The sequence below is a fragment of the Mandrillus leucophaeus genome, unplaced genomic scaffold, assembly GCF_000951045.1.
Source record: "Mandrillus leucophaeus isolate KB7577 unplaced genomic scaffold, Mleu.le_1.0 Scaffold40, whole genome shotgun sequence".
In the NCBI taxonomy this organism is placed as follows: Eukaryota; Metazoa; Chordata; class Mammalia; order Primates; family Cercopithecidae; genus Mandrillus; species Mandrillus leucophaeus.
In genome coordinates this window covers 127,373-147,336 of record NW_012104254.1, presented here as the reverse complement: position 1 = coordinate 147,336, position 19,964 = coordinate 127,373, and the positions used below count along the sequence as shown (strand labels likewise).

The following is a 19,964-nucleotide window of genomic DNA, read 5'->3' as shown; positions in this document are numbered from 1 at the left end:
ATCATAATGTACTGGAGGATCAAATACTTTGAAACTTCCTGAAGGTTAATATTTTAGAGTAAACTAAGAAATGTGCCCTTGAATGGAATTTATATAATTTTTCAAATTATGAGGTAATAGCAAATATGAGTAAAAGTAGTTTAAAAATGTTTTAGCAATATATAATCATCTGTAATCCCAAGGAATACTAAAGAGTAAACATTTGAATATACTGCTGTCTTAACATCTTGATGGGGATTCTGAGCATACCTGTATGTTGTGTCCTTTACTGGCATCTTATTGCATCTAACCCATTTATCCGTATCAGGATCCAGTCTTTCAACCCAGTATCCAGTGATTGGGCTGCCACCATCATCATCTGGCTCACACCACGTGAGAGTCACTGCATCTTTAGTGATATCAGAAGGTTCTAGGCGAGTTGGAGGTCCAGGTGGATCTATAGACAGGATAATGGTGTAAAATGTTATATGTCCTGTATATCAATATGACACCAAAATGCAAGTTTGACATAAGCATCCTTTTTTTTTTTTTTAATCAGCTGATTGAGAAACTTACCAAACTGATATTTGGCTGTTATTGGAGAGGCCTGAACTGGTTCACCAACACCATACATGTTTTCTGCAGCAACTCTGAAGATGTACTCTTTATTGGGGATTAATTTGGTGGCCTTGAAGTTTGTATCCTTGACGGTGGATGAGAGCTTGTGCCACACTTCACTATCAGTTGCTCGTCTCTCCACAACATAGTTTGTGATCTTAGATCCACCATCATCGCGTGGTGGGTTCCATGTTAGAAGACATGACTCATTGGTTACATCTGTGATGTCAAAGGCAGCTGGTGGTCCAGGTTTATCTGTGTATGGCATTACAGATGCAGGAAAAAAATTGTTCACCATGTTTTATTTATTTATTTATTTATTTCAAGAAAGTAACTGCAAACAGTTTATCCCCTTTTAAAATGAGAACCTTCCTTACCTAAGACGTTCACTTCCACCACAGCAGTGGCCCGGCCACACACATTCACAGCCTCGATGATGTATGTGCCAGTGTCACTTCTCTTACTATCAACAATAGTCACTGTGGATTTCTTAGGGACATTTTCAATGGTAATTCTTTTGTCCTGCTTCAGAATCGTATCAGCCTTTGTCCAAGTTATTTTAGGTTCAGGTTTCCCGGTTACAGTGGCAGGAAGTTCAATCTTGGTCCCAGCTTTTACGGTGAGACCAGCAAGGAGCTTCACATCGAGGAAGATTTCTGGGGCCTCTGAATTGGAAAAGATTATTTATGATGTTATCAAGTTCAAGCAGATTTAAGGTCAGAGGCCTATTTGATAAGACAAAAATCAAAAATAGATACCTTGTGTGTCCACAGCCTGGATCTCCTCCGTGGGTTTGCTTGGTTTGCTAGCGCCCTGCCTGTTTAAGGCCTTCACGCGGTAGGCATACCATTTGCCTTCCTCAAGACCTGTCACTTCCATCCTGTCAGAAAACAGAATAAGATGTTTTACTGTGATGTCAATAATCGTTTCATTGTGTAGTACTCATGGTCTTTCAAAAATTCAAACCCCTGGTATAATACTAGTCTTTAAATTAAACCTGGATTACTTCAACACTATAACTGAATACATTTTCATTTTAATACTGTCATGAAAACCCTGAGCATGAAGTACATTCAGCAGCACCTTTAAAAACCAGACAGACACACCGGCAGTATAGGATTCTCAATGAAAAAAGACAAACATTTAAATTTTCCCGAACAAAGCCCATTTTAGTGACTAGGAGTACACATTTACTCTCATGCCAAATAAAAAACTTACTTTGTTTCTGCAACAGGTTCTCCACAGGCAACCCATTTATCAGAACCACGTGGACATCTTTCAACTATATATCCTTTGATGCGTGAACCACCGTCATTTTTAGGTGGATCCCATGTTAAGAAGATGCTATTGGCTGTTCGATCTCTCCATTTAACATTCTCTGGTGGGTCAGGTACCGCTATAACATTTGGAAGAGAGAGTCAGTCTTACGCAGGGCACCTATGCAGTTCTCTTCGCATTGCCAACCCCTGCCTTGCCCCATAACTTCAACTCTAGGTCTAAAAGCAAAAACAGGCAACAAGATTAGGTAAGAAATCATTAAGAATGTACTCACTTGCAGGAGCTGACATATTTACAGGTTCATCAACATATGCAGGTTCTCCAGGGCCACATTTGTTACGAGCACAAACTTTAAATAAATACTCTTTTCCTTGAACAAGATCAGGAACTGTGAATTCTAGATCAGTTACAAAGTCCATAACCTGGGACAAAGAAATATAGTTAATTAGCTATTTTCCAAAAACCCTTTCCCCAACTGAAAAGATTTTTACCAAGTCAGTAGGGATTTTTTTTTTTTTTTTAATTTTTTACACATTTGGTAAGGCTCACAAGACAAGACAATTACAATTATACAACCCTTGGTTGAGCTACCTCAGGAAGCATTAGTACCGATGCATTCTTAAAAAGTTTTTGTACATTTTCAGTGAGATAAAGGTAAGAAGTTGTAGCACACAAGATTTGTGCATGGCATCCCAACCTTCTGGGATTTCCCCTACTCTCATTTTTGGCGTTGATGCAGTGCTGCTCAAAACTCACCTTAGTCCATGTTTTCCGGCTGACTTCTCGTTTTTCAATAACGTATCCGGTTAATGGACTTCCTCCATCATCATCAGGTGGTTCCCAAGTCAAATGTACTGAGTCCTTGGTTATATCACCAAATTTCAGTTCTTTGGGTGCACTTGGGCGAGCTGAAAAGAAATGCACTCACAAGTCACTGTCATTAATAGTCTGAACTAATATTTGTCAATATTACCAAATCACCTTAGATGATAAACAGTTAGTTCCTTACCAATTACATTGACATCGATTTCCCCAGAAATTGTTTTCACACGGTTTTCTAATTTCAGTGTATAAATGCCCTTGTCTGAACGTTCGCTTGGAGAAATGACAAGTTCGGCATAGGCAGACAAGGTCTTCATTTTCACACGGTCCCCTGTTTCTAGTACTTTATCTCCAAAACACCAGGTTGCAGTTGGCCTTGGATAGCCTGTACTTGGAACCAGGATCTTGATAGGATTTGGGACAATAACTTCCAGACCATCTTTAAATGCACTTAAATCCATTGTTGGTTCAACTGCAAAGAAGAAAAGTTAATGAGTCTGCAGTGCCATATTTAAGTCCCTGTTGCCCCAAAGTAACTATGTTCTATTCCCCGGTCTAAAAATAAAATATCTATTTACCAAATGCATCATCAGCGGTGAGAGGACCAAGAATTTCAGATGGATCTGAAACACCAGCTTTATTTTCTGCAGATACTCTATATAAATATTTATTTCCTTTTTCCAATCCGGTAACCTACAATTATGAATTAATATTTGTAAAAAACACATACAGTTATGTCCATGATCCACACTGAATATTCTTTTTTATATGCAAATGACCTACCTTGTAAGTCAGTTCAGGGACAAGTTTCTTATTGCAACGAATCCAATTATCTTTTCCTTCTTCACATCGCTCAATTATATAGCCTAATACTGGGCTTCCTCCATCTTTCAGAGGAGGTTCCCATTTGAGTTGAACTGATGACTGAGTCTGATCTGAGGAAGTTAGGTTTACAGGAGGACTTGGTCTCTCTGGAATAAAAGAAAGAGTTGGAGCATACCATTTATGTTAGTGACAATTTATGAAGACAATGTTGTAATCAATTATACCATCATCATTAAAATAACAGATTTATTGAATTCACAAAGTAAAGTAGGCACAGTCTGGGTTTCTAGAACTTTATCCAAATTTTTATGATATTCTACCTTTTTATTAACTTTCATTGAACTTGATTTATTTTAATTGATAGGCCTAATATCAGGATTTCATGCAGTAATTATTTCCTTTTTTTGATGGGCTTACCAATTGGATCGGCAACTTTGACGAAGGGTGTGGCTGCACTTGGTTTTCCGACTCCAATTCGATTTTGGGCTCTCACTCGGAAACTGTACTCCTGTCCTTCTACCACATCAGTAACAGTTGCAGACAGGTCTTCAGCTCTCACAGTCATGGCAGTATCCCACCTGATAGAAGTCTTGTCTCTTAATTCAATGATGTAGTTTGTGATCTCAGCACCTCCATCATACTCTGGTGGTTCCCATGTCAGTGAGACACCAAATCGATTCACATCAGTGATGGTTACATTCAAAGGAGGGCCTGGAACATCTAGATTTCATCACAGAGGAAGAAAATAGGAGTTTTGGGTTAACAATGATGATGAAGGCGAAGACCGCAATTTACTTAAAAGCTAGCTTGCAATTTACTTAAAACTTCTTACCATATTTACTCCTTGCTTCTACAGGAATGTCAGTTTCTACTGGTTCACCAGTGCCAACTCTGTTTCTTGCACTTACACGGAATAGATACTCAACTCCTCCTTTCTGTAGACCAGTGACAGTAAACTCACAACTGTCTGCACGGTCTGTGGCCAGAACCCAGGTCTTTCTCTTAATGTCACGTCTTTCAACAACATAACCTATGATTTTGCTTCCACCATCAGTTAAAGGTTCTTCCCAAGCAAGGCTCACTTCACCATCAAATGTTTCTGTCACTTCTAAGTTACGTACTGGCCCAGGAACATCTGAAATTCACATATAAAGGAATTTTTTAGTGTGCTGTCTTACTTTTAAATTGTGCTTTGCCAATTAAGTCTGAGAGACCCAAGGGCTTACCAATAACTTTTAGATTGATGAATCCTTCTGCTTTTCCATGTTTGTTCTGAAGCACAATTTTATATCTCCCTTTGTCTCCTTTCTTGGCTTCTAAAATTCTGAAAGAAGTTTGTTCAGCCGTAGTATCAATGGTTTTTGTAGATAAAGGTTCATTTTCTTTAAACCATTCAGCTTCTGCTTTGGGGTAGGCATCATATGGCACCACCATTGTCAGAGGCTGGCCAACATCAACCACAAGGTCTTGGTCACCTGTCTTGATTTTCGGTGCAGCTAGTGAGAAAGATAAAATGTGAATGCTTTCGACTATTAAACACAACCAAGCTACATCATATGTTATTATGCATTTGTCAGCAAATATTGGTTACATAACCTTGGAAGTATGCCACAGTAGCTTTATAGTACAGAAAACTAAGTGGCTTAGACTTCTCATAGCTTTTTTTGTTTGTTTTTGTGTGTGCAAGTTAGATTGGAGAGTAGAGGATTGGGAACGGCACAAAATCATAAGACATGCATTCCTTGCCAAAAATAGTGACATAGGACTCAGTGTAGTGCAAAACATGTTTTGTTTTTTGATAGAGTAGGCACCGCGTACTTAGTTCAATAAATCAGAAAACTTTTTTCCTATGAATGAGAGGTACACTAATGGCTTTTTCATGAGGACAGTGTATAAGGATGTCCTGGGTCAGGATGAGAACATACCTAAAAGGCACACAGGGGTTTGTAAAGTAGGAGAGTATAAGACTGTCTTTAGATTTGCCAAGACTCTCAGGGTGATAGCTTAGTTCTAGCCTAAGTTCATAAACAGTCATCATGTACTAGGAACTGTTCAACGTTCTGGCATATAAAGATTATTGCTATTAATTTCCTCTTACTCAAGACACTTACTTTGTAGTGAGCAAAATTAGAACTGTTAACATGTGGGTAGGGCTTGCTAGAAATGAAAGACCCTCACAAGGATTACCTCATTAAGTAACTGTGAAATCGGAAATCTAACTAATCTCTGTGATATTGGAAGGATATTTTTAAATAAAAGAAAGGGACTGACCTGCCAGTTCAAGCTTAGCTCTGGCTTCTTTATCTTTGGCAATAAATCTGTATTCACCCTGGTCGCGGGGCTTAATATCACAAATCTGTAGTCGATGTATCTTTCCTTCACTCATCATCTGGTGTTTATCACCCTGGACAACAACCATGTTATTTCTTAGCCATTGGACTTCCACCTTATCTTTATTGAGTTCTGCTAAAAAGACAACATCAGCACCAGGGGCTTCAAGAATATCTTGTGGAGGCCTGATGATCTCAACGGGAATTTCTGGAAAGAAAATGTGAAATAAATATAAATATGTTTACATTTTGATTAACAATTTTAAAAAATTGGTAACATTAGAATTGTCCTTTCACTTAATATGTACCTTCCACAAAAAGTCTAGCACGAGACTTCCTGTCTTCTACTCCACAAGCATATTCACACTCATCATCCAGCCTGCAATCTTTTATAATGAGTCTGTGTATACTTCCATCTTTTTCAAATTTGTATCTAAAGGAGACATTGGATTATCAGTTAGCTTGCATAATGGCCACTAAATTGTCAAAAGTGTATATATAGCTATGGAAATAGAGAATAAAAAGATCTTGCTTACTTTTTGCCTTCTTTGATTTCTCTCCCATTTCTGTACCATTTTACATTGGCTTTCTCTCTGGAGAGCTGGCAGGAGAAGACAGCGTCATCAAACTCAGTGACTGTCTGATCTTCCAAGTGTTCCACAAATTCTGTAGGGGCTTCTATGATGAGAAGCTCAGCAACAGATTTGTCTTGTCCAGCAGTGACAATGTATTCACCTTCATCTGGGAAGCCACAGTCTTTAATAGTTAACGAGTGCTTGTATTTATCAATTCTGTATGAGACACGGTTGTCAAAAGGCACTTCTTCACCATTTTTGGTCCACTTCAGTGTTACATTGAGACGATTCACCTTGCACCAGAATGTGACAGATTTCTTCTCCATTGTTTCAATATCTTTAAGAGGCTCAACAATCCTAAGGTCTTCCTCTGTTGTAAAGGAGAAAAATATGTTTATTTTAATTATTTTCATAATAGAAACTGATGAAAAAATCTCTAGTGGTATATAAATTACTTACCTTCTACTATTAGATTGGCTGCACTTTTAACATTTTCACCTCTGTGATTGGTCAAAGACACATTATAGTTGGCTTGGTCGTCTAAGCGTGCATCTCTGATTCTGAGGGTGTAGACCAGGTCTTTTTGGAGAATAATGTATTTTGAACTATCAAATATGGCTTCTTCATTTCTGAACCATTTGGCTTTGGCACCTTCAGTGTTGACTTCACAGTTGAAGACAACTTCTTGTTGTTCCTTCACCCGGGTGTCCTTAAGAGGAACTATGATCCTGAGTTTTTCTGAAAGAAACCAACAAGACTTTATAGTATGACGAATGATCAAAGTGGTAAATACAAATACAAAAAAACAAAACAAAACAAAGAAAAAACCCGAAAAGCAAGAACAAACTTACCAATGACTGTCAAGTGAGCTGCTGCTCTGGCGGCCCCTACCATGATGACGTAAGTGCCCATATCTTGTAATGTGGCATCTTTCACAACTAGAACCCTCTTTTTACCATCAGCAATAACGTCATATTTATCTCCAGATTCAAGTATCTTATCATCCCTCTTCCACTGGACTGGAAAGCTTTCTTTTGATATAGAGCAGACAAATTCAGCCTTTTCTCCTTCAAGTATTTCAAGGTTTTGAGGCTTTGAGATAAATTCAGCAGCCAGTTCTGGGAAGAAAAAGTTACAAGATATTAGAAACGTATGTCTTTGTACTTTAAATCTAGCAAGTGTGAATTGTTAGAAATAAAAGATTATTCACTGTAGTTTTCATACCATGTACTTTGACTTTGCCATCGGTTCGAGAGCTTGGGAGTCGACAGTTGTAGTTGCCGGCATCCTCAAGGTGAGCGTTCTGAATGACCAGGATTCTCTTCCGTCCTTCAGTCAGTATTTCATATCTTCCTGTTTCAATGATCTCCTCATCCCCTTTATACCAAATCACTTCTGCGCCAGGTTTGGAGACTTCACAAACCAGTTTTATAGTGTCTGTTTCACTAACTTCAATGTTGGCAAGATTTTTGGTAAAGACAGCTTCTTCTTCTGCAAACATTGAAAAAACAAAAGCCGCACTGAGTTAAGTTGGAAATTATTATTTTTTCCCAACACATATACTTCACAAAGAACGACTTTACTCTTACCCAGAACTGTCAGCATGCCAGAAGTTCTCGCTGTCCTTACTTCACAGGAATATTCAGCTTCGTCATCCAGTAGACATTTGTTGATGACAAGAATGCGCACCGCTCCCTTGGATATGATGTCATATTTTTTGCCCTTTTTAATTTCAGCACCATCTTTAAACCACTGAACCTATATTTAAGATAAACAGATGATCAGTTTTCTTGTTGTTCCTTCACACAGGTGTCCCTAAGAGAAACTATGATCGTGAGTTTTTCTGAAAGCAACCAACGAGACTTCGTAGTATGAAGAAGAACCAAGGTAGCAGACACAAATATAAACAAACCCCAAAAGCAAGAACAATCTTACCAATTACTGTTAAGTGAGCTGCTGTGATATTATTATCAGTTATTAAAAACAATGGGATCATATAAGTTTAGAGCTATAGTGAGCCTTAGACATCATGCAGACTAACTTCTTGGATGTGTAAACTGAGGCTAGAAACTTGCCAATGGTAGTTAAGGGCAACAGGAGGTACTTAGTTGAAACAAATATAATTGCTGATATTTGACTTTTACTGATCTAAGAAAACAGCAGTTTTATATGGTTCAAACTAATAACTAAATCTCCTGATAGTAAGTCCAGTGTTTTTCAAGTAATAATAAATTAATAATACTAAAAAGAGAACAATTAAAGTCAAGAATACATTTTATACTAAAATTATCTTTAAAAGTAAAGTGGTAACAAGAGAAAGTTTTGACTAACTTTTTTTTTTTTTTTTCCATTTTGGCTAGACCAAAAGTAAATATAAAGTTATTTGACAGTATAAGGTGACAGGTATACAATCACAGACCTTAGCATTTTCTCGGGAAAGTTCACACTCAAATCGAGCCATTTCTTTTTCTCTAACTTGAAGGTCTGTGAGTGGTCTTAAGAATTCCACATGAGGAGCTGTAAAAGAATGTCATTAGAATTCAAAATGAGGTTTCTGGAAATTTACTCTGACATTACCATAGTATTCATTAAGAAAAAGTGACTCTTTTATAGGACCTTTCCATCTTAATAGACTACAACTGACTTTGAAATCACTTGAAGCCCATCAGATATGATGCTTTGCTTTTTAGATATCTCTGTAATTTACATAAAATTATGTGGCATTCTATATGTTCAACTAGTGTGCATGTGTGTGTGTATAGTATATATACTAGGGAGCCATCTCAGTTCTTTTGAATAATAGCTGGAGGAAAAATCTTCATTTGTACTGCACCAGACTTGAAAGATAACGTCAAAGGAAATAGCAGACACCAGTGGCAAAGAAACATTGTCTTCTTTAAGGCACCCAGCACAATCTTTGAGAAATTAGCAGAATTCAAAGATAAAACACGTGAAGCACTACGGCCAGCCTTGTGTATGGCTAAGAGGCATGAGGCTGTGATTGAAACATATATTCAGCTTTTTAAAAAAATCAGCTTTGAAGACGTCACATATAAGTCAGGCATAGCATCTATTAGTGCAATAAAGCAATGTGTTTTGTATGGGAGGGTGATTAGGATTTTATATCTGTTATTTCATTCATCTCTAGAATTAATTCAGCTGGTGTATAAAATTAGGGAGCTGCCCCCTTGTCCTTCCTTCTTTCAGAGCTCCTTGTGAGTCCTTCCCAAGATGACCATTCTTGAGCAATAAGATTCTGAGACAAATGCTGGCTAATAGGTTTGAAGATACGCTCCTTGCAGCTGAGCCTTCTTGGAATGAAGGTAGATGTCGAGGGGAAGAAGGAGACCCAACAAGCTACTTTGACATAAGCTTGAGCAGAGCAACCACAAAGTGGTAAGAAAAACATGGTACAAGATGCATGAAGCACAGAGTCACTAGGTTGTAGCTGTTGACAGATGGGAAGCAACCAAACCAAACAAACAAATATTTCACAAAAGTACGCAGAAAAATGTCATCACTGGACAAAGGAATGAATGAAACAAATAAGCTAGCATGTGGCATTTTGAAAAAAGACATTACATTTTTCACCAGAGGAAGAAGTAATGTTAAAAACCATTAGAGTTCTCTTCATGCAGAGTCCAGGACTCAAAAGGATCCAGGGCCTTACTCTATCTTCTTATCCATTCTTATTCTCAGAGATTGAATCATGTGACTAGGCTTTGTCATATTACAGCAGATCTCTATTATGCTCCTATTCAGACTGAAATTTCATGCTCATTTTCTAGTTGTTCCCCACACCTGAAAATTCATTTTCCTTCCACATGGAAATCACTTTTACTTTGTTTTTAAAATTAGAACTCCCTACTTATCTTTAAAATTCAGTTTCTCCTCATCCATATCAGGATATCCATACAGTAGACTGACCCCATGTAGACAAAGAGCACATCTACTCACTACTCAGTGAGAGAAAATAAGCATAGGGAAAAGTGATTGCTCCATCATTAATCAGACCAGACATAGAATAAGACTTTTCTTTTTTTCTTTAAACACATAAAGGATCAGGTTAGGTCAGTGTCAATACTAGAAGTTGCCAAGAAATGCAGTTAGGCCAAGAAGGGCATGCAAAAAGTGTTGTGTTGTTTTGTTGTTGTTGTTATCAAAGAATTGCAAATGACAAGTCCTTTGTAAGAAGAATACTTACGCACGACATTCAGGTTACAGGAAGTCTTAAAATCCTTAGCATCACAAGTGTATGTTTTAATATCCTCTGGGGTACAGCCATGTATAATAAGTTTTCTGACCCTGCCATCAGCAACAATTTCATACTTCTTGCTTTTGAGGATTTCTGTTCCATTTTTGAACCATTTCACCTTAGCATTTTCTCTGGAGACTTCACACTCCAGCACTGCAGTGGCTCCCTCTTCGACCGTCTGGTCCTCAAGAGGCTTAGTGAATTCAACTGGGGGTTCTGAAAGAATCATACTCATTAGCCAAGGTACTGCTTTCCTTATCCAAGAGTTTTGGTACCATCTCAACTTTCCCTGCCATCTCCAGAGCTTTGTTCTGTCCTAAGTTTTATTTTCAAGTTTTGATTACACTCAGACGTTTTCCTCTAATAATGATATTTTATCATTATTTGTACAGACAAGAGGAAAATCATTTTTAAAAACTTGGAAACATTAAGGAAATAACAGCCAACTCTTGGTTAATAAAGTGATGGATACCTAGCTTGATAATAATTCTTCCTCCAGCTGGCTTTTGGAAATCTAGAATGTGCAAGAAAAACAATAGAGATGGAAGGAGGAAGTAAAACCTATGCTAGTCAATTTTGACTCTTTAAAAAGATAGCCTGTGAAGTATTTTGTTATGCTAAAAAGTAAAATTAGACTTTTGATTATTTGGTTGATTTTAAACATCTATAGTACTCATCATATAAAGATAATTGAGAGTTGGCATTATTTATGAGCCTCTGCCTTATACATGTTTTTAAAATAAGCCTTGTAATTACCTTTCACAAAGAGGTTGGCGTGAGTTTTGAAATCTTTTGCTGTTAGTTGGACTTCCCCAGCATCTTCTAACTTTACATCCCTCAGAGTAAGTGTATGAACTTTTCCTTCTGAACGTGTGACCACCTAGTTGTTTTAAAAAAAAGAATATATGAAACAGCAATCTAGTATATGGGTGCATTTAATTCATTTAGATAAAAATAAATGGAAATAGAGCTTTCCAAGTTGTTTTATAATCATATATTTAGCACATATGCTTTCAAAAATAATTCCAACCAATAGTTTCGGATCTTTTAAGAAAATTTTAGGCTTTCATAGTTACTTTTATATAACTGCTAGGTGGCCTTTCACGTTGAAATTGCCCAGGCCGATTTCTGTTTACATTTGTGGTCTTTTTTGCATATGCGTAGATATATGGCACATATATATGTGTGTATATATATGTGTGCCCCCATTCTGCTACTGGGCTTATATATACATAAAGGAAGAACTTAGAAAAGCAAAATCATGAAAGGATGAAAGAAAAATATCGGCTATGGCAAGCTAAAAGTAAACCTTATATTCTGTATGTAAGGTGTTCACCATGCAACAACAAGCTATAACTCTTCTTCCCATTTATTTTAGCAGTTAAACTTATTTTGCAAACCAATTAAACCTGTGATTAAAATAATTGGTACAACCTATTAATGTTGTTCAAAACTGCAAATGAAGGTTGGACTCTTCTTCCCTTTTCATGTGTCTAAGCATCAGGAATGGGAAAATCAGATGTCAATGGTATGACAGATAGGGTCATTCTGACAGTAAAGATAAGAGATGTGGGGGTTCTTCCAGTTCTATGATATAAAATTCCTAAGAAGCTGCGCCCTGTCATCCAGACTGATTTTGCACTGCTTAAGAGTTTACTTAGAGTTAAAAATAATGTAAAGGTTTTCACCAGTGGAACTATTTATTATGCTGGTGTAAAGAAAAGAATCAGAAATAAGGTTTCATCTGAAAGTGTCTTCTTTAAGAACTGGGCATGGTTAGTCACATAATTATCTTAATAATTGAGGGTGAGCGAAAAACATAATAAGGAAAAATAACAGCTAGGAGAGGGTAATTAAATATGTCCTTGGAACAGAGCTACTTATCCAAAGGCATGGTGCTGAAATGGGGAAAATTTGTTTTTTAATAACATTTCAATATAAATTTTGACATGCAACTTTTGGCTATTTGAAAAGGTGTCTCAGTTTCTAACCCACCCACAGATATGTTTTATCTATTAATATTATGTTGCTTTATCATCTGAGTTCCACTGTAGCTACTCTAGGACACTGCTCAGAATGCAGTATGTCTCAATAAACAGCTTGTACACAATCTACTCCCACTATGTTAAAAGAAAGAAAAAAGGAAAACTGGGGTACCTTATAAAAATAAATCAATGAAATGAATGTTGAAGATTTTGCAGTAGATTGTAGGAATAATGTTAGAGATTTAAAAAAAAAATTTAAAATGGAAGCATATTACTATAATACGGTAGGCTTATGACTGTGACAAAACTATTAAAGTTTTATGTTTAAACTTCTCAAATTTAAAATTTAACTTTAAAATTATCAAATGCCATTTGGAACTTGGCAGTCCTTCCTTAAACTGACAGCCAAAAACAACTACAACAATGAAGAAAAAATGCAAACAACTCATGTCTACAAGTTTCTCTTCATATTTCCTATTCCTATAGCTTGTTTTTGCTTGTTTGATTATTGCAGTTTTGAAGGCTAAAATTTTTACAAAAAGTGAATATTAAAGGTTGGAATTACATTGACAAGAGCAAGTTTGTTCTGATAGATTTAATTTAAACAAAATCTGCCAAATGTAATAAAATGATTTTATTACTTCAAAGTTTATATTTAAGCTCTTTTTGAAAAGAGACATTTAAGTAATGAAAGAGCAAGTTCACAAAAGGCTAAAGTATTTCGGGTGCCTAGAGTAAAGGATTAAAATTCCTATGCCAAAAGAGATGTAAACGGGCCCTATAGAATTATCGTAAACTGATCCTTTCTAACCCTAGAAAAAATGTTAGTTACAATAAGAATTTAAAAAAAAAATGTGAATAAGATTTTTAGGAGTCTACATTTGAATTAAAATAGTGCAGTTTTTGTATTAGAACTGAGACTGATCTTTTAATAAGAAGCTCTTAATATGACAAAAAGATATTTGGTAATGAAAAAATAATATTTGTCCTTAAGCAGTGTTTCTATATATAAATCATGAATTTACAGATCTAGAAAGAATCTTGAAAAGTCAACCTATTATCTGCCTTTAGACATGAAGTTAATTAAATCATGCATGATAGGAAAAATATATATTTTCAAACAATAAGCTTGAAGGTAGAGGTGCCTCCCTCAGTTCAACATTTAGAAGACCTCATTGTAAGGAAGGTTTTCTCATATGTAACTTAATTCGCATGCTACAAATGGAATGTACTGCTGCTTTTTCTGGTCAGTGGAAAAGGAGACCAAGAAGATCTCCTTATCTGTATAACAGTCAGGTGTTGCCTATCAGATAACTGTTAGTGAATTACCCTGTAATCACTGTAGTGGAACACTAGTTTTTTGTTGTTGTTGTTTGTTTGTTTCAGAGCAGTTACTTGAAGGCATTGCTTTCAAATACTTCAGTCAACTTTGTGGCTTTTTGTTAAACTGAATCACTTTTTAATTATATTCCTTTAAGTCTTCAAAGTTTGATTTTTGTTGAGATCTTTATAGCACATTTAATATTATTTCTGAAATATTGGGGGAAAATGTCATAGAACAATTTACTCTCTTGTGCTTTATTTCCAACCCAGGCTGGACATATTCCATATATTTTATTTTAAGAATTCAAAATTAATGATGGATTGTCAAGATAATTTAAAGACATATGTTGTTTCTGGGAACAAAACATACAGATCAATTTAGGCAAAGTGTATTGTGGGCCTATCTGAATAATCCCTTAGTTTTTACTTATGGGTAAAATCTTGGGCATAAAGAATGTCAGTAAAAGTTAACAGCAGGAGCTAGTTCTTTACCAAAGCTTTAAAAAAATATTTCATTCACATATGTGGATAACCACAGAGCCCTTCTTTCTTGTCAGTACCATCAGTTGCACTTTAAATAGTCCACTTGCATTCCAGATCTCACACAGCCCAAAGCACTTGAAGGTTAAAAATAGCTTTGGAGAAATGCTTGAAGAGAAAATCTGCCCAGAAGTTATCTCAACTACTTGATCAACTGCCCGAAATGGAATTTCAATCTTCTCCTCTTAATCCCGTTATATGCAGAACACTAGATAGGATGGAGAGCATTAATCTTAAAACTTAATGTGCACCATGGTTGCAGAGCATGCAGTCAGAAAGCCTTTTTGATCCTTCCTGTCTTCTGGGTAATCAAACAAACTACCATTGATAGTCAATGAGTCTTGCCTTTTCTCCAAAAAACTAAAACATGATCATACTTTAAATTTATTTCTATTTTAATAAAAATATCAGGTTAAACCTAATAAAAAATGGAAACATCAGCTTTACAGTTTCAGCAGAAATCAGGCTAAAGGTGGAAACAGAAAGGCAAAGGCAGAGGAAGAGACATTAGAAAGAGCAAAGAATAAGGAACATACAAGTGAAGGTGGAAGAACTCCAGAAAAAGAATGGGAAAGACAAGGCATGCCTGCTTTTTACCTTATCGCTGGGCTCTAGTTTCTTCCCTTTGAGATACCATTCTACGGGGATATCCTCGTAGGAGAGCTCGCAGTCGAAGGTGGCTGTTTCCCCTGCAGTCACGGTGACATCCTTTAAAGGCCTCAGAAGACCAATTACTCGTGCTTTTCGAGAGGGAAGAAACAGCTTTGCATTACTCATTTTGTAATCCCAAAAGAATAAATAGAGACTTAGATATGAACCTTCATGGTTGCTTTCTTCAAGAAGCCACAGGACTGGCCACTATTTTAACTCCCATGTGAACGTGGCCTTATGGTGCTGAGAAGGGGAGAGCTGGCAGCCGGAGAGCGAGTATATGTAGGGGCCCTTTCGTTCTGACGTACAAGGTCAGCGAGAAATCTCTGCCGCATCTGTCTCTCTGCCAGGCGTCAAGTTCTTCTTGCTACATAAGGTATGTGACTTCCAAAATAACTAAGACTCTGATTGGGAGAGGACAAGGGGCCCTCAATCAGAGGCTGTCCCTATCCATCAAACACTTTGCACCTTCCAGAAATGTTAGCCTAATGCTCTCCACGTTCTTTCTTGAATCTGACATGCTCACACAGCAAAGTTTGTCTTTCTGGTGCTCTAGTTGCACAGTCACTTGAGGGAAGTGGTCTTTAAGGGTTCTGAGTTAGATTCTTATTGTATGTGTATCTACTTTCAATGAGAGGACTACAGAGCGGGAAAATCTGATTTGCTAAATTTTCTTTTGTTCAAATGGCAAGGTCAACAAAATTTCCAAAATTTTACAATTTGAACCACTTTTATATTGGAATGTCAAAGTGGCAAAGAGAGCCAGTTTTTGTGTTTTAACAATATTTTCTAACTAATAAAATAATTCCAATTAATTTCACTCACATTCATTTTCTGAAAAAGTGTTTATTTAATTTTCCTCAAAAACATACAATACTTACGCTTAACTCGGAGGTGAGCACTAGATTTAACATTGGCAGCTTGGAAATCCACCCCACCAGTCTGGTCCAGGCGACAGTTGTGCAAAACAAGGGAGTGTATTTTGCCTTCTTCCTTAATTTCACAATCCTGTACCAACAAAATAGAAAAACTTTCATAGAAAATAATTTTCTTTGAATTTTTTTTCTAAGGATAGAATATCTTAATTAAAGGAATGCAACAAATAAATGGTAGTGAAACTTTATATAACTTTGAGCTCTTTTTTAGGAAGTAAAGCTTACAAGTACTAAGAGGAAAGCCACATTTATTTTAGCTGTATAATTCTGAGCCAACTAGCAGCATCACAGAGTATCTACAACCTTATACCCACTCTGCTGGATCAAAAGTAATGCAAGTGTGCCAGTCTGAGCCCATTCATAGACCCTGACATCTCTCTTTGGCTTAGGGTCTGATAGAGAAACTATCATGTTTTAAATGTCCTGCATGCACTCTGACTTTCACCTGTCCTTTTCTAATTCACACAGCTCGTTTAGGTGTTGACAAGTTCAGAAATAGCCTTACAGGTGTTTGGAGTAGGGCCTCTCCCTTGAGTTTCCAGTTGGCGTGGATATCATCTTCAGAGATTTCGGTTTCAAAGCGGGCCGTCTCAGTCTCCATCACCTCCACACTGTGCAGGGGTCGCACCAGTTTAATTTCCCGATCTAGAAAAGTGAAGGGCCAGCATGGGTCATTAGCCTCTGGCACAAATAACCCCAATGCTTCAAGAGTGAAACTCATGGAAATTTCCTTACCCTCAATGTCAAGTTTTCCTGAGGTCTTATCTGTCCCACAGTCACAGGTGTACTGTCCAATATCCGATTTCAAGGCTTTCTTCAGGATTAGCATGCGTTTCTTGCCATCTGCCTTAATAACAGCATTTTTGGATGGCTTTATTTCCTTCCCATCCTTAAACCATTTCACTGGTGCATCTGCTTTGCTAATTTCACACTGTAGAATAACTTCATCTTTCTCTACACCAGTATAATCTTGAAGTTTTCCTGTAAAATACGGGTCTCCCTCTGCAAGTAAAGTGTAAGTGAAAAAGTTTTATTAATCACCTTAGGGAAATGACGATCTCTTGGAAAGTTTAAGAGACAGTTCACAGAGTTCTGAGTATATTTTTAAATTGTGTCAAGTGTTCAATCATTTAACCTGTTTATGTTCAAAAGTTCTCTAAATATTAGAAAGGGAATCAGTGCATGGGATTTATCAAGATCTAATCCATTCATATTGAATTTTGAAACATTTTGTTAACAGTAGCCAAAAAGACTGAAATTTAGCTTCAAATACAATTTTATATTCCTCCATTATTTGGATAAATTTCTAATTTCTTAGCAACTCTATTATGTCTAGTTTACTTTTAAGCTTTCAGGTTCACATTGTTAGTTTTTCTTAATCAATTAATAGTTTGCCTTTAATCAAGTCTATATATGTTAGCCTTCATGTTTAATCTTGTTGATATTAGGTGGCCAAGAAAATGAGGCTCGTTAATGTAGGTTATGTAATATCTTCTCTTATGGGAAACTTGAAAAACATTCCTCTGAAATAATTTTGATAAAATGAAGAGATAGAAAGTATTTATATATTCCTGTTTTAAACATGACAGGGCTCAATAATTAATGAAAAATTTTAAGTTTGCTTTTAACTGGCTATTTTGTGGGCATAAGCTAGAATCTTCATTAATTTACAGTAATGAAGGTAAAATGTTTTAGAAATAAGCCCGATTACATATATGATACCTTCATAAGGAGTTGGGCTGCTTTCATGCAATATAACACTTAGAAGCCTATTTTATAGAATAGATACTCCACAAATTTCTGCTGAATTTAATGCAATAAAATTAAAATTTAAAAAGCACTTACCAAGCACAGTGAGTTTAGCTTCTGAACTCATCCCCATAGCTTCTACTCTAATTTGAGAGGTATCATCAATAGACAGGTCTTTGAATGTGATTGAATGAGTTTTCCCTTCGTCTTGCATTGAGACCGACCTGGTGGTGTGTAGGCGCTGGTCATTCTTGAACCATTTAACTCGGATGTTATCATGAGATAACTCCACAGTAAACACAGCACTTTCCTTCTCTTTGGCAGTTACATCCTTGAGAGGAGTGAGAAATTTAAGCCGGATTCCTATCAAGAAAAAAAAAAAAAAAAGAACTTATTAATTGAAGCACTTTAAAGAAGAAATATAAAAGTAAAGGCAAAAAAATGATTTTGGGGTGGACTATTTGATAAAACTATTTACCTTCAATGATCAGTTTGCCACTTGTGTGCTTATCTTCAGCTTCAAACATGTATTTTGCTTCATCTTCAAAAGCAGCCGACTTGATCACCATTGAATGCTTAGTGCCATCCTTTATAAGCTCAAATCTGTCATCACCTGTGATTTCCTGGGTTCCTTTTAGCCAACGGAATGTTTTGGGTTCCCTGGATACTTCACACTCAAACTTAGCCTCATCTTTCTCGAAGACTTTAACATCACTGAGAGGTGTGATGAAGATAAGAGGCAATTCTGAAAGAAGTGGACAGTGGATGAAGTCAGAATATGTTTCCATTGAGGACCCTTGATCAATGCAGGGGTGTATCAGGAAGTCTTGCAGAGAAAATACAAAAATGTGGCCGACAAGTAGAGCATACCTTTCACTTTCAGATTAGCTGCAGATTTGGCATTAGCAGCCTGGAAGGAAACCTCTCCTGTCATACCCAGCTGACAGTTATGAAGGATCAGAATATGCTTCTTCCCATCCTCAATGATTTCACAGTCCTGTTTGGAGTGAGGATTAGAAGGAAAGAAAAAACATCATTTACATAGTTATTCCTACAAATCATCAAGATATTTTATGCCTTTTTTCACCCTATACAACCAAGGAACCCCTCTCCTATATGATTAGCTAATCTTGACTTACAGGGGAAGCTGTCAAAGGCTCTCCTTTCAGCTTCCACTGGCCGTGAACATCAGGTTCAGAAAGTTCAATTTCAAAGCGGGCTGTTTCACCAACAAACACCTCTACTCCATACAGAGGCTTTTCCACTTTTATTAGTCGAGCTGAAATGATACAGTTTTGTTAGCATGACCGAACTAATAAACTACAGATTCAGATACGGTAAATTTTACATTGTCGAGCAACTCACCCTCAACAGTAACATTTGCCTTGGTCTTGTCTGTGCCACAGTCACACACATATTCGCCTTTATCTTTAAGTTCTGCCTTTTTGATTTTTAAAATGCGGCGCAGGCCATCTGCCTTGATAGAATATTTGGGTGAAGGGACAATCTCTTCACCATCTTTGAACCATTTCACTGGTACATCCTTGCTCAATTCACACTTCAAAATAATCTCATCCTTCTCCACTGCAGTTTTGTCATGTAATTTCACAGTGAAGTAGGGATCAGCCTCTGTAAATAACATTTAGCATCAAATTAGAAGAATGTGAAAACTAAAGTTTATTAAAGAGTAAAAGGTTGCAAAATATTTTATTATTCCCCACTCCCATGATTCAGAAACTGGCTCTCTGGTTATAGTTGGTTACATTTACCTAAGACCTTCAGCTGTGCTGTGGAGCTCAGATCCTTGACTTGAGCTTTTATCTGAGATATATCATCCAGTGTCACTTCTTTCATTTCCAATTTGTGAGTCTTGCCCTCAGAAGAGATGAGTACTGTTCTGCTTGTGTGGAGTTTGACATCATTTTTGAACCAGACTACATGCATTTTTTCATGAGAAAGTTCACATACAAAAGTTGCTGTTTCACCTTCTTTTACTGTCTGATCTTCAAGAGGCGACATGAATTTCAGTCTTATACCTGAAATGCAAGCATAGATAATGCCTCAGAAACACAATTCACCTTCAGAAACATTCCATTCTA

At 36.7% G+C, this 19,964-nt stretch overlaps 1 protein-coding gene across 1 annotated transcript in view; it reads right to left on the bottom strand.

Moving 5' to 3' along the window:
* The window catches only part of LOC105548088 (titin), a 222,251-nt gene that overhangs the window by 88,540 nt on the left and 113,747 nt on the right, over positions 1–19,964 (bottom strand). Inside the window, exons 139-171 of the mRNA XM_011991956.1 lie at positions 19,635–19,901; positions 19,231–19,494; positions 19,005–19,144; positions 18,736–18,862; positions 18,344–18,610; positions 17,962–18,228; positions 16,852–17,118; positions 16,622–16,761; positions 16,063–16,189; positions 15,128–15,270; positions 11,439–11,562; positions 10,632–10,898; positions 8,847–8,944; positions 8,017–8,185; positions 7,652–7,918; positions 7,279–7,545; positions 6,887–7,165; positions 6,389–6,797; positions 6,161–6,285; positions 5,794–6,060; positions 4,749–5,018; positions 4,355–4,657; positions 3,940–4,242; positions 3,481–3,668; positions 3,276–3,390; positions 2,885–3,169; positions 2,632–2,783; positions 2,150–2,297; positions 1,816–1,993; positions 1,356–1,477; positions 975–1,262; positions 556–852; positions 250–436 (exon numbers count right to left, since the gene is read on the bottom strand). Of these exons, the coding sequence (XP_011847346.1) occupies positions 250–436; positions 556–852; positions 975–1,262; positions 1,356–1,477; positions 1,816–1,993; positions 2,150–2,297; positions 2,632–2,783; positions 2,885–3,169; positions 3,276–3,390; positions 3,481–3,668; positions 3,940–4,242; positions 4,355–4,657; positions 4,749–5,018; positions 5,794–6,060; positions 6,161–6,285; positions 6,389–6,797; positions 6,887–7,165; positions 7,279–7,545; positions 7,652–7,918; positions 8,017–8,185; positions 8,847–8,944; positions 10,632–10,898; positions 11,439–11,562; positions 15,128–15,270; positions 16,063–16,189; positions 16,622–16,761; positions 16,852–17,118; positions 17,962–18,228; positions 18,344–18,610; positions 18,736–18,862; positions 19,005–19,144; positions 19,231–19,494; positions 19,635–19,901 (7,117 nt within the window). The remainder of the gene's footprint in view (positions 1–249; positions 437–555; positions 853–974; positions 1,263–1,355; positions 1,478–1,815; positions 1,994–2,149; positions 2,298–2,631; positions 2,784–2,884; positions 3,170–3,275; positions 3,391–3,480; positions 3,669–3,939; positions 4,243–4,354; positions 4,658–4,748; positions 5,019–5,793; positions 6,061–6,160; positions 6,286–6,388; positions 6,798–6,886; positions 7,166–7,278; positions 7,546–7,651; positions 7,919–8,016; positions 8,186–8,846; positions 8,945–10,631; positions 10,899–11,438; positions 11,563–15,127; positions 15,271–16,062; positions 16,190–16,621; positions 16,762–16,851; positions 17,119–17,961; positions 18,229–18,343; positions 18,611–18,735; positions 18,863–19,004; positions 19,145–19,230; positions 19,495–19,634; positions 19,902–19,964) is intronic.